The sequence below is a fragment of the Amphiura filiformis genome, chromosome 9 (assembly GCF_039555335.1).
Source record: "Amphiura filiformis chromosome 9, Afil_fr2py, whole genome shotgun sequence".
NCBI lineage: Eukaryota > Metazoa > Echinodermata > Ophiuroidea > Amphilepidida > Amphiuridae > Amphiura > Amphiura filiformis.
Genome location: NC_092636.1, coordinates 51,924,925 through 51,937,814, shown reverse-complemented (window position 1 = coordinate 51,937,814; position 12,890 = coordinate 51,924,925). Strand labels below are relative to the sequence as shown.

Here is a 12,890-nt window from a genome sequence, read left to right as displayed (position 1 = left end):
ATTAATACAAATCAGAGTTTTATGTTTTGGCCAGAGTACTGACAAAATGGGCAAGTGGACTACGGAGAAGTCTATGCAGGCCTTTGCAGGCCAGGGCAGGTCCAGGCCAGAGTGGCAGACCTGGTCCAGGCAGACGGACAGTAATGCTAAGTAATGCAATCACGCCCTCTAATCTTCTAGCGATTTTCAATAAGGTTGATTTAGGTCATTACAAGGCAACACGGTCAATCAAACGGCAACGCTCTATTTACAATTGACAGCCTCGACTCCACGAATCAATCAATTACGAACAACTATACAGTGCAGTATAGGCGAACAGGTGGATTACAATCATCTGTGTCATGAGATGAGAGTATAATTCAAGTGGTATATACCATGTATACAGGATGCGACATTGGTAACGATGGAAGCAGATTCGCGAGTATAGTGGATGATAATACAGTTGATAGTAAACATGGTAAATGAAAGTAAGCTGAATTTTTAACACAAAGGAGAGGTAAGTCTTGAAATGTACTTTAAATGTAGTGTAGCGATGTCCTGTAATTACTGGTGCTATTAAAATACGTCGGCCGGTCACAGTGTTGGCTAACACGGACCTCTCGTTTTAGGCCTATGACTTTAGTATGAGACTAGTCTGAGGCTGAGCAGCTGAGCAACAATTCAAATCGACTTCAGTTTACCATTCTACTTTCATCATAATTAGGGGCTGTGAAATGATTATAAGCCCTGGGGGAGGGGCAAGAATTGGTCAGCGGTGGGGGGGGGGAGAGCAGAGGGCAGTGGAGGGGTGGCAAGCGATTTAATTTTGGCATACATTCATGGGGTGCCTTTAAGGGGGTACTACACCCCTGTGGTAAATTTGTGACTATTTTTGCATTTTTCTCAAAAATTAATAACACACTGGTAACAAAAGTTATGTATATTATTGGGGCAAGGAATCCAATTACTACACTGAAATTTCAGTGACTCAAGACAAACGTTCAGTAAATATGATAGGAAATGAGTTACATCATAGCGGTAACGCATTTTATATCATAAGTAGCGAACCGCATGTCTTGGGTCACTGAAATTCCAGTGTAGTAATTGATTCCTTGCCCTATGATATACATAAATTTGGAAACCAGTGTGTTATTAGTTTTTAAGAAAAATGCAAAAATAGTCACAAATTTATTGAGGGGTGTAGTACCCCCTTAACATGTTTTAAGAAAACGCTAGTCTATATTAAGGCTTAGGGTAACAGTACTACGGGCGCGGGCGGAGATGCTTTTTAATTTTGTCTTGATTTACAGGTAGCTCACGCCTTGAAGAGCATACTCTTTTTGTCAAGTTTGTCAAGTTTGACATAATACCAAAGTTAGTCACCTTTATCATTTTTTTTTCCTGTAGGCCTTAAAGTCAGCAATCTGCAATGTGCATACAGCATATTATAATATATAGACCTTTCAAACCCCATTCAAAAATCATCAGAAATGACTCGAAAATGAGATCACATGGACTTTGATAAAGGACGTGAAGGTGGGGTAACGTGTTGCTCGCTATCTCTCATCCACAGTTAACAGTGGGGCGGCCATGGCATCCCAGGCCGCCCGCTTGCTACGGCCCTGTCCACAATTAACAGTGCAAAAGTTCCCTGGGTGTTCACTTCAATGGATATTATTTAGTATGCATGCTTCATCACAAAAAACTTTGAAAAAGGGTCGAATTTTGACCTGCTAGGATTGACGATGTCTTTAGGAAAAGGAATACCCGATGCCATACTTTTTAAGGGTAATTTTTGATGTTTTAGGCTTGTAATTTCAATCCGTCTTCGACGATAGTATCGTAAGATGAATTAGATGATGCTTCTGGAGATGGTACTCAGGTACACAAGTAATAAACCTGTAGTTTCAGTGTATTCTCTTTAGTACTCTTGAAATTAAGTGATTTTTGTCATATAAACATTATGCAGGGGTGTGAGAGTTCCTCTTTTCAGCTGATTTCTTTTTTTTTTGGCCAAAATTTTCTTGTTTTCTTTTATTTCAGCCCATATTTGGCGTTTTTACCCTGATGTTATGCTGTTTTTTGTAGTTTTCCTCTTTTTTTGGTCCGTGGCCTCTCACGCCCCTGATTAAGCCAGATGTCTGTTACACATTGGAACTTCTTTTTCTGTGCGCCTGTTTGGCGTGTACGATCAAAATCTGACCTTAGGTCACAAAAAGTTTTTCTGGACTTCCACCCTCCTCACTAATAAATGTGGGTAGTGAATCGTTACCCTGTATTCGCAGCGCAGCAGAAATGCAGAGGAATGCTGAATTCATGACGTTTGTGAAGGACTGTTTAAAAAAATGATAATAAAATGAGGAACTGTTACAACTAAAATCAAATTGAATTTTGTAAATATTTTAATTAAATTTACCATATTTCATCATTTTTCATCTACCAGGTTTCATAATTTAGCTATGACACTGCAAACCATTTGATGCTACTGCAAGAACCATGGAATTGAAACATTCTTGTCAACATTACCTGCAAGTTGACATCAATTCATGTTGATGATCAAGCTTATCAGTGATATAGCCTATCTTCATCATCAGTTATCCAGTCTCTGTTGTCATGGAGACCAGAGGTGCCCAACTGACACAAAGCAAGATTTCACTACAAGATGGATGGCAATCTAAAATCAACCAAGATGGACGCCTTTATTATCTCAAGTAAGTATTATGCCTTAAGATTTGATTGCTTTTCTTTTACATTCTGTTTTTGTTAAGATGATACGCATAATAATCATCTGTTATGGTATCTGTTGAAGTACCGTAACCACCCGGGTATAAGCCCACCTTCGGCTATAAGCCCACCCCCTATTTTTCAAAACATTCTGGGAACAAGGGTGCACTCAGATATAAGCCCAGTACTAAATTTTGGCCAAGTTCTTAAATCAAACCATGCTTTGCTCTCATATTTAAGAACAAATATAAAAAATATCAGTTGATAACTAACATTCCACACTTTAAGAAATTGACATAGATGATAGCAATTACTGGACTACTGGTACATTGGGAATATACAAATGGGGGATGATTGTTCTTATTTTTAAATTCATGCACTAGCCCTTCCCCGGTTATGAAATCTGCCATCTAGGGGGGTGGGCTTATACCTGAGTGGTTACGGTATATAAAATAATTATTTCCTTGACAAGTAAATTGTGATAAGACAAACTGTGCACAAGGTATTGTGTTCAATCTCCCAATGGCAGTGACTTGGGGGGTATTTTTAGCTTGGGGGAAAAAGTTTGAATTTGAATCAAGTACAAATTAAATTCACTAACTCAGACACTTTTTTTTTCTCCAGATCTCCCATGCTTTCAATTTTTTCTTTAGCATGAATTTATCAATTGAAACGGCTACTTTTACTAATTTTGACAAAGTAATTTCACAATGTCCGGGTGGAAGTAAATCAAAAACTAAAAATAGCTGTGAAACAATTATTCATCTAAGTAAGAAAGCACATGAAGTAAAGTGTTTAACAACATGTTGCAAGTACTCTGCAATATTTCTGACCTCATTGCAAAACACTAGAAATATCTGAATAAATTATTCTTTCAAGGTGATTTTTTTGTTCATTTCAAGATTTGAGCAAGTATGAAATCATAATATATTCAAATCCTTCATATATTTTAAGGCTTATGTTTATTCTGGCTGCATTTTGAAACTTGGTTCCCATTTTTCAGTCAGGCATTGCAAGCAGGTTCACAAACAATGTCCTTGCCATCTTTTTGTGTGGGAGGTTTCCCACATTCCTCTTGAAGTTCATCATATAGAAATTAGCAAATAAGTGGATATATTACTCTCCCATCAACTATTACAACCAATATCAAATTTTTTTAAATTTGGAGTATCATTTTTATCCTAATCTAAAGCGGACATATCTCTTTTCTTTCCACATAGCCAGCATGCTTAAGAATTTTTTTGAGCCTGGTCCCGACAGGACCCAACATGTCTCTGTATGGAGCAACCTTTAAAGAAACAAAAAACAAGCATTTTAATGCTGATATATTTTGCATGAGCATTGTAAAAAAAGATAAGGTGCTTTAAAACAAGATAAGGGCTTTAAAACAAGATATTAAAATTGAACATACCAAAGTAGTATGCATGCTCGTCCCCAAAAAGGGTAGATTTTTGGCCTTGTGGCTACGTCAACGTTTTTAGAAAAAAGGGCCCTTTTCAGGTAAAGTTTTGACATTTAGGGTATCCTTTTTTAACGTCAATGGGTTTGTTTTACAGTTTACGCCATTTAGGGGTCCATTTTAGTTTCTTACGCTGAATTACGCTATATTTTAGGGGTAAGATTTACAGAGCCTTACGCCAATAAGGGATGAATTTTTCTACACTGACTACGCCATTTAGGGTCCATTTTTGAGGTGCTGGGACGAGCATACACACCATTTTGGTATGCGATTGACCCCCTCCAGCATGCCGGGGGGGGGGGAGACATCATTAATGTCCACATTTCAAGTTGTCAGGAATGCGCTGTAGTAAAGTATGCATGTGAACAAAGTCAATGGTGCAGTAGGCCTCTTTTGTTGACAAAGGGAAGGTACAGTTATGCATCAACTATCACTGCATACTGACTCACTATACATTATTTTTTATAAAATTTTTATAATCCAAAGTTCACTCCTCCTCCTCATCGGCGTCGCACAAATGTGATGTGATCAACCGAAAGGAGTTGGATGGTGATGCATTCAGTTTTAACTTTTAAAAAAAATGTAGCCTTTAATTTAAAGGTTATGCTACACTTCTCTGCAGTTCATTTGCCCATTATTGTACATACTCTAGCTGCTTGTATAAATGTAAATATATAAAACTCAGATTTGTATTTTTGTGCAAAATTGGTAGATTTTCCATTTCCACATCTATTCTTTTCAGTCACTGTACTCCCTCTGTTTACTAGCTCCTCGAGTTGCTACATTTTGTTGAAACTCGGATCAAAATTAAAATCAACAGTTGCTGTTAATTTTATCAGTTTCAAACATATGTATGGTACCGGTAGTCAAATAAAAAAAAATGTAACAAAAACAAGAAAGGTGGCATAATGATATTTACTTGAAGTGATTCTTCTTGACATCTGACTTGGGTATGATCAAATGACAGACATATTATATATGTGGATTGAATAAGCATTTTTCAAAGATATGACTTTCATTGTTGACTTTGTTTACAAGTGTAAGGGAACAAAGCAAAAGTTCGTAAGGGGGAGGTCAAATAGTCGTGATTGTATTTGTAATAAACTATTTAAATATTGAAGATAAAAATTGATCTTTTGAAGTTCAAATTTTCTCTGGGGAATTTCAATACTAGTATTTCAGTCACTTTTTCAATATAGGGAAGGAGGGTGGGGGGTGGGGGTCAGCATCCTGAAACGGACTTTTGTTTATAAATAAGATGTCATCAAACATTTCTAAGGGTGTTCCAACCCTTTTAGGGGGTGATAGCGTGTTTCTATTATAGATTCTTTGTCAATGGCAGGCAACAGTTTGTGTTTACATACATGAAAAGCAGTAGAGAGGGGGCATGTGCTGCATCTGCCTCTTCCAAAACTTTTCCTCAAGAGGTCTGCTATGCAAGGCCAGATTTTTTAACTGAAATTTGTTGTAGTCTTTTTGTGAAAATTTGTGAAAAAAAATCATGTTTACCTTGCTCTATTGTGGCACAAATAATATCCCTTGTAAAAATAATGCATTAAGTCTAAAAATTAAGTACTGCATTTAAAAGTATTACAGCTAATGCTTTATTCACTCTACTAAACAGAATGTAATACTGTAAATAGTCCTGATCTTAATAATTGGATGCAAAAATTATATAAAATTCCATATCATGCTATTTATTTTGGGGTCTTACAACATGACATAATCAAAGGCAAGTCATGTTGGTAGCCTTGCTTGAAAGCAAATCCTGTTCTTATTTGCTGAGCACATAATGCCAGTCATAACATTATAACAATGAAGGAACAAATATAGAGTCTGCTATTTACAGAGTCCTTTGCTTCCTTTATTTGCTTTTCTTTTTCATGTTAATCTTGTCCCTAGCCTCTTAAACTAAAACTCACAAGAGAAGGTTTTATTTAGGGGCGCGCCATTTCAGTGATCAAGTAGGCAAAGTTGCTTAGAGCTACGAACTGTATGCTTTTCATGAAGGTTTTGTATGTGGCATAAACTCAACATCGTACATCTATGCAATGTATTTTATACCTGCATACAATAGTTAGAAAAATGAATAGAAACTACCCTCCTGTCGGGTACTTGTTCAATAAATTGACCATTGACAATTTTTTAAACTATAGGCCTATGTACTATGTAGCTCCTTTTCTGTTATTTCAGCAAAGGGAAATAAGGATGGAAGAAAGATGATGAAGAGAAAATTTGTTTACTTTGGTCCAGTTAAGAACCACAGACCCCTCAGGTACCGGGTGTGGAAGACACGACCAGTGATAGCAAGTCGGGTAGCAAGCCTCAAGTGTTAGCCCGGCCCGCCAGCATTTTGTTGTGTACATCATCTAGGGGTGGATGATTGCTTTATAATTAATGAAATTTTGTGGGATTCTTGCTCTTCCAGTCCCTTTGTGCAGTACAGGTTTTCTCAGGTCCGGTTTTATTAGGTTAATTTAGAGCAATGAAGAAACACAAAATACAGTACACTAAAATGAATCTTTTCGATGTTTGGCTTTACTTGCAAAAGGAGTGACCAATGTGTTTCAAAATATAATACATCCAAATCAAACTACTAAGTAAACTGATACATTTACCTGTTGATGCGGGTAACTATGGGGACACCAACTTCTTGTGCACTTAGGTAAGTCTCTTCACCCCTATTGCTGCTCCCCACCCAGGTGTAAAAATTGGGTACAGGCTTTATACCGGGAACTTCGGGAAGGTAACATTCAACAGATTTGATGTGGAGGAGGTGTAGTGATCTCCCAGCATTAATAATTCATGGAGGAGTTTGGCCCAATCACTTTGAAGGAGAGATATGCACTCAGGCCTCTTGGACATACATTCGTCCCATTTACCTTACTTGTCATATATGTGACTATCCACCACAACTGAGCCTGGATGTCGCTAGTGCCACTATTGAGATATGCTACATTGAACTTAAAAATAAACAATAGGAAACAAAGGATTTATTGACTGTTTTATTGATTTTTCACTACTTAAATGTCAAGTACTATAGACATGATATACATCATTTATTTTAAAGCTAATTTCAAGCAGAATATTTTGGTTGAATATCTCAAAAATGATGATTGGCAACTTCAGGGCTCAGTTGTGCTGGATGGTCACATATTTCCAGACATAAGTCTGTTGTAAAAGTGTAACCAGTGAAATATGATCTATACTTAGTACTTTAAGAAAGTTGTGATGTTAAGCAACCTATGGGTTATTTGTTTAAGCCAACTTTGCAAATATCTTCAATTCATTTTTGAAATGGCAAAACCAATAAACACAATTTCTCTGTTAGCATTAGGTCTTGGATAAGAGTTATCTGGAATATTTTGTAGGTTGCTCAATTTGAATCATATTCTACCAGGTGTTCTGGAGTGGTTAAATTGCTACGGTCACTTTATCACTTGAAAAGAATAACTTAAACCAGAAATTTAAATAGTAAGCGTGCGTATCTTTAACATTCATCTAGTTTGAAGCCAATATCCACCAGTACTCCAGTAGTGCTAAAATTTCCCTTCATCAATTGTTATATGTGGGTAGTGTGTGTGTAATAATGTTTGCAGCCTGAATTGTACACATTGGGAGAGGTGGATACCAGAGGGGTACTCAAGTTTGGTTTGGGTAGGGGTGCGTCGCTGAGAATTTGAAATAGGGCCCATCAATATACCAATTTGGCCAAATTTAACTAAAATTATTGTAGTTTTTATAACTTTTTCCGCAAAAATGAGAAAATTTTGAAAAAAGGACCCCATTCATATATACCAAAATTCGGCGGCTGTATTCCATAGTGGCGTATAGTGAGGCATCGCGAATAAACAACTTTTCGAGAAAATCGAGTTTGAAGAAATACCAATTTAAAATCAAGTTGTGTAAATCAGACATTCATCATATTTTGTAAATGATGTGAAATTTCGGTAGTTAACTAAATAGAGTTTATTTCTATATATTTTTCAAAGTAAATAAATACATAATATGTGACGTGTCATGTCAAAAGGAGACACTTTTGGGCAGGATCGTAAATGGAGAAATGGCCAAAATTCTGCCGGGGTGATTTTTCACAATTTGGGTTTGTTGCGAATTTGTGATGTTATTAATGTTAAAATTATTGTCTGATAGTTTCAGACCGGAATATAACTGGCATCTTGTATATTTTGAGACATTTTTCAAGGTAATTCCTACTCTCAGCATTGTCAATATTATTTTTAAAGGCCGATACCTTAATTTCTAATTTTGTAATACCATAACTTACGAACTCAAGATCTTCGCTTAGGAATGTCCGATTTCATTGGGGAAAACGGCGTTGTGGGGCAAAATATCTCTATATGTAAGATATGTAAAAACCTCAAAATTGATAACCTGCCCAAAAGTGTCTCCTTTTGACATGACACGTCACATATTGTTGGCAAACTGACAACAATAAGTATAAAACTATACGTCACTATGGAAAACACGCAAAACGCAATACCCTAACCTAATGTTAACCTTACGCCACCTCGTTCCCTGTGTAATCCCTATGGCGTTACTTTTCGTCATCTTCATTCCATAGTGGCGTATAGGTCACGATACGTCACTATGACATGTAGCGAGGTGTACGCCACTATGACATACAAAGTTTTTCATTTTTGCCGATATTTTTTAACTATAAAATGTGTATACAAAGTGGCGTATGGTCGATACGCCACTATGGAATACAAAAAATGTCACTTTGTAACTATACGCCACATTTAATTAATTAATTACTAATTAATTAACTAATTACGACTGATGAGACTTACAAAAAATGAAAGAGAACATCATTAAAAACATATGTGCCAATTTTCAAAAAAATGACCAAAAATCACTATACGCCACTATGGAATACAGCCGACGAATTAGCCTAGAAAAAGGGCTGTTGGTATTCCAAAAGGCCCCAATTACTACCCATATTTGCAGCACGTCCCCATATGGTCATTTGTAATGAGTACTCCCAGTGGGTGGGTGTTGTCCTATCATCATGATAAACATGGTTATTGGGCTGCCAACAGACATGAAAACAATGACTACAGGGCCGTAGCAAGCGGGGAGGCCATGGCCGCCCCACTTTTAGCGTGTTTCTACTGAGCAGACGGTTGCGGGTTAATTCGAGTGAATTCGGGGTGCTGCGAGGAATACGCGGTAACTGCCCCAGCAGAAACAGATCGGGTGAAGGTTAATGCGCGTAATGCGAGTGAATCCGCCAACCACCTATTGAGGTGGTTAATAGTGGTTAATACGCCGTAACGTTAGCAGTAGAAACAGTACGGGTGACGATTTTATGGGTGACACCGGAAGTTAGCCTATCACAATACAGTGTGAGCATTCAAAATTTGACCTTGAAAGGTCACAAAACTATTTGCTGGACTTCCGCCTTCCCTACTAACTATGTGGGTAGTGAATTGTTACCCTGCATTAACAGCGCAGTAGAAACGACCCAGTGAATGCGAGAGGATTGAAATGCGGGTGAAGGTGAATTCGCGGTAATGCGAGGTGCTCAGTATAAACACGCCGTTTGAGAAATTTCTTTATATCTTTATTTCAATATGGGCATATTTGTAATTTGGCCGCCCCACATTTGAGATGGTCGCCCCACATTTTTCAACCTTGCTACCGCCCTGCCCTGATATGCTGAACATTTTTAATCAGACCCCTTCATCGTAACTAATACCACTTTCTTACCATTGTTTAATACCATGCATGAACATTCCATCCTCTCCTTCAACATGTTCAAGAGCCATCCATGGTTCCACAAACATTGCAGAAGCACAGGAATGCAAAACTGGTGAATTAGTAGCCCAATTAGGTGTTTTTTCTACATTGTGACCTTTTCCTGTCTCATAAAAATTGATGGTAAAAAAGAGTGGGCCAATTTTGATATCATTGAATTGGTTACTGTGAACTGTTTGCCAAAAAAAAATATTGTTCCCTGTTTCATACATGTAGAAATCAGTGGTTTTTAAAGAGAATTATTTTGTGATTTAGCGCTGCAATTTGGGTTGAATATTTTTGGCAACCCTGAAGGAACATTGTCCCGATTAAGGACAGATTTGTAAACATTGATGGTGACTTCATGAATAACTTTCCTTCCTTCATGTGTGATTACTTTAGGGCTTAGTCTGATTCAATGCATTTTATTTCTATCCCTTACTTAAAATGATTATACCCAGGTATTATACCATTTATATGAAATCAAAAGTGTTTGATTTATACCCAAATGAATAGGCTAAAATATTTTGATTTTAGATTCCAGTGCTTGGTAGTTTTGTTAAACAATAGTCCTTTGTTCAAAAATGTCATATCTCAGTGTACAAACCAACTACATGTAGGCCTACTTATGACTGAGACACAATACAATGAGCATAATATTACTAGTATATTATTAGGCACCTTACTGTGCTCAGCTGGTTCAGCTTTCTCAGAAATGAAACAAGAAAGAAAAATGAAATGTTTATGCTTTTCATATAGGTTTTGGTTTAGAACATTGATGCTTGACAATCTGAACTTACCTCAAGAATCGGACATTATAAAATTCACTGATGCTTTTGTGGTGCTTCCTCAAGAGGAAGGATATCAACAAAGATGATGGCGATATAGCGAGGTCCCTAGAGTGAGCTTCCACTAAAGCATTTTGTATCAATATGCTGATTCTTCGATAAATTTTACATCAGTACACATATCAGACTCAAATTGATTGTCAATCCGTAACAGTTATAAACTCGGGTATAAACTTCCATAGCTCTCCATGATAATATTTTTTTTACTTTTCTCAAGAAAGGAAACTTATTACATGTAGTTCCCCTCATTTCACACAGGGTCCCCATTGAAAATGTCACTAAGGTAATAATGAGGCTGTCAGTTGCAGTCCCTGCCCCCCCCCCAGACCAGGGGATAGCGGGAGTTAGGCGGGGAAGTAATTTTGGAAACTGTTACAAACATGTAACAGTCCCGGCAGGGTAGGGCAATATTTTCTTGAACATCCCCGGGCAAGTCCCTTCCCCCTAACCCCGGGGCAACCACCGGAAAGATTACAAAACTGGCATGAATTCTGAGACTCAAATAATAATATCAAAGCACCTGGATTGATAGAACAGATCAGTGTTTCCCCTACTTTGGACTCTGCACAGTTAAAAGTACTCTTTTATAATGTCCTGGGTAGATCCCCGGCCCTTTTGAGATTCATCACATCCCTGTATAAGTCCCGGCTATGTCCGGGTACACAATAAGCTGTAACATTCCAGGCTAAGTCTCAGCTAAATCCCTGCTATTACCCTGGTTCCGGGGGGAAGGGATTGCAATTGACAGGTGCATAAATGTGTGGCTTCCATTGATCACCACAAATACTATGAAATAGCTGATGATATCAGACAAAATGTTGTTATTTTTGTCTGCTTTTGTAAATTATTTGCAACCATCATAATTATTTTTTATGATGCTGAGTCTCTTTCCATATTGTTTCTTTTTTCACTGTTAAATACTTTAATTTCATTTTAAAAACAGCATAAAATGTGGCTATTCGCATAACTGTACACTCCGTAGCAATCATCCTATAGAAGCGTTTAAATTGACTCAGTACACCGGTCGATCTTACCGTTTCCGATGTTGATTAAGATACTTCTTGCATCGATCCCGAGATGCAGAAAAACCAATAGTCATTTTGTCCCACATAAATGAATAAATAACAAAAACCCCCCGACCCCCCGGTGGACTCACCCAAAAGGTGACGTCACACCATATGATCGTCCCTTATCCTCCTTGGTCTCCGACTGACACAGACGCGTGCCTATCGATTGTTCATAGCACTGTGTATCAATTTCTCGACCAAGGCGAGATATACGGTTGTAGTTTCACACCTTAGGTAAAACCAAACCGGTATTGTTCGGCTGAGGATAGTTTTGACGGCATTTTCTGGCGAAAAGTGACAAAAAACGATCCAAAACTTAGCTACATATCGTGCCTCCGTTTGTATACGGGACACACGAGCAATTCAAAATGGCCGCTCGTTGACGCCATTCATTTTGTTTCCCACGTAAAACAACCATTGCAGCCTGTAAGTTACAATAGATGTTTGTACATACACATTGTATTTCATGTACGGTAGGTTATTGTTGCTATGTTAGGGTGATTACTCTATCGTTATGTCTTCATTACCGGCCGATGAGACGAGTTAATTAGATATTCATACGGTGGGGATTGGTAGGGACCCGTCTGACATTTTAGTAATAAAGTTAGCCAGTCCTTACTTTACCACTAACGTTAGCGACCAGCCTCCGTGCTCAGGTTTGCTTACTGGGCTTGAGTCGCGTGTTGGGGGGTAGTGCCCCCTCCCTTTTCTCCTCGCTTCGCCTCGGCCCTGTCGGGCTTGCCCTCCCTGGTGACGGAGCGGGACCCACACCCGCTCTGTTTCACCCTCAGGGAGTGCTCACGATCTTCTAGATGTCTTTCTTTTGCTTATAGTTGAATCATTTTCTTACGATCCGTGACCATTCATAGCATACCTTTGTTTCTCTGTGGATTTGACTAGACGGACATATTCTAAGAAAAAATAGCTCCTATGTCCCTCCCAAAATGGCGGGAAAATCTATTTATAGCTCATTTTTCAAAATGGCACCGGTGACATTTTGAAAAACATGAATATCTATATACCATGTTCTGGATAAGCTATAATGACAAATAATAT

General features: G+C 37.9%; 1 protein-coding gene across 1 annotated transcript in view; it reads left to right on the top strand.

The window, feature by feature from the left end:
• The first annotated feature begins 460 nt into the window (after positions 1-460).
• The window catches only part of LOC140161139 (uncharacterized), a 78,704-nt gene continuing 66,274 nt past the window's right edge, over positions 461-12,890 (top strand). The window contains exons 1-2 of the mRNA XM_072184570.1: positions 461-496; positions 2,423-2,690. Of these exons, the coding sequence (XP_072040671.1) occupies positions 2,593-2,690 (98 nt within the window). The 5' untranslated portion in view covers positions 461-496; positions 2,423-2,592. The remainder of the gene's footprint in view (positions 497-2,422; positions 2,691-12,890) is intronic.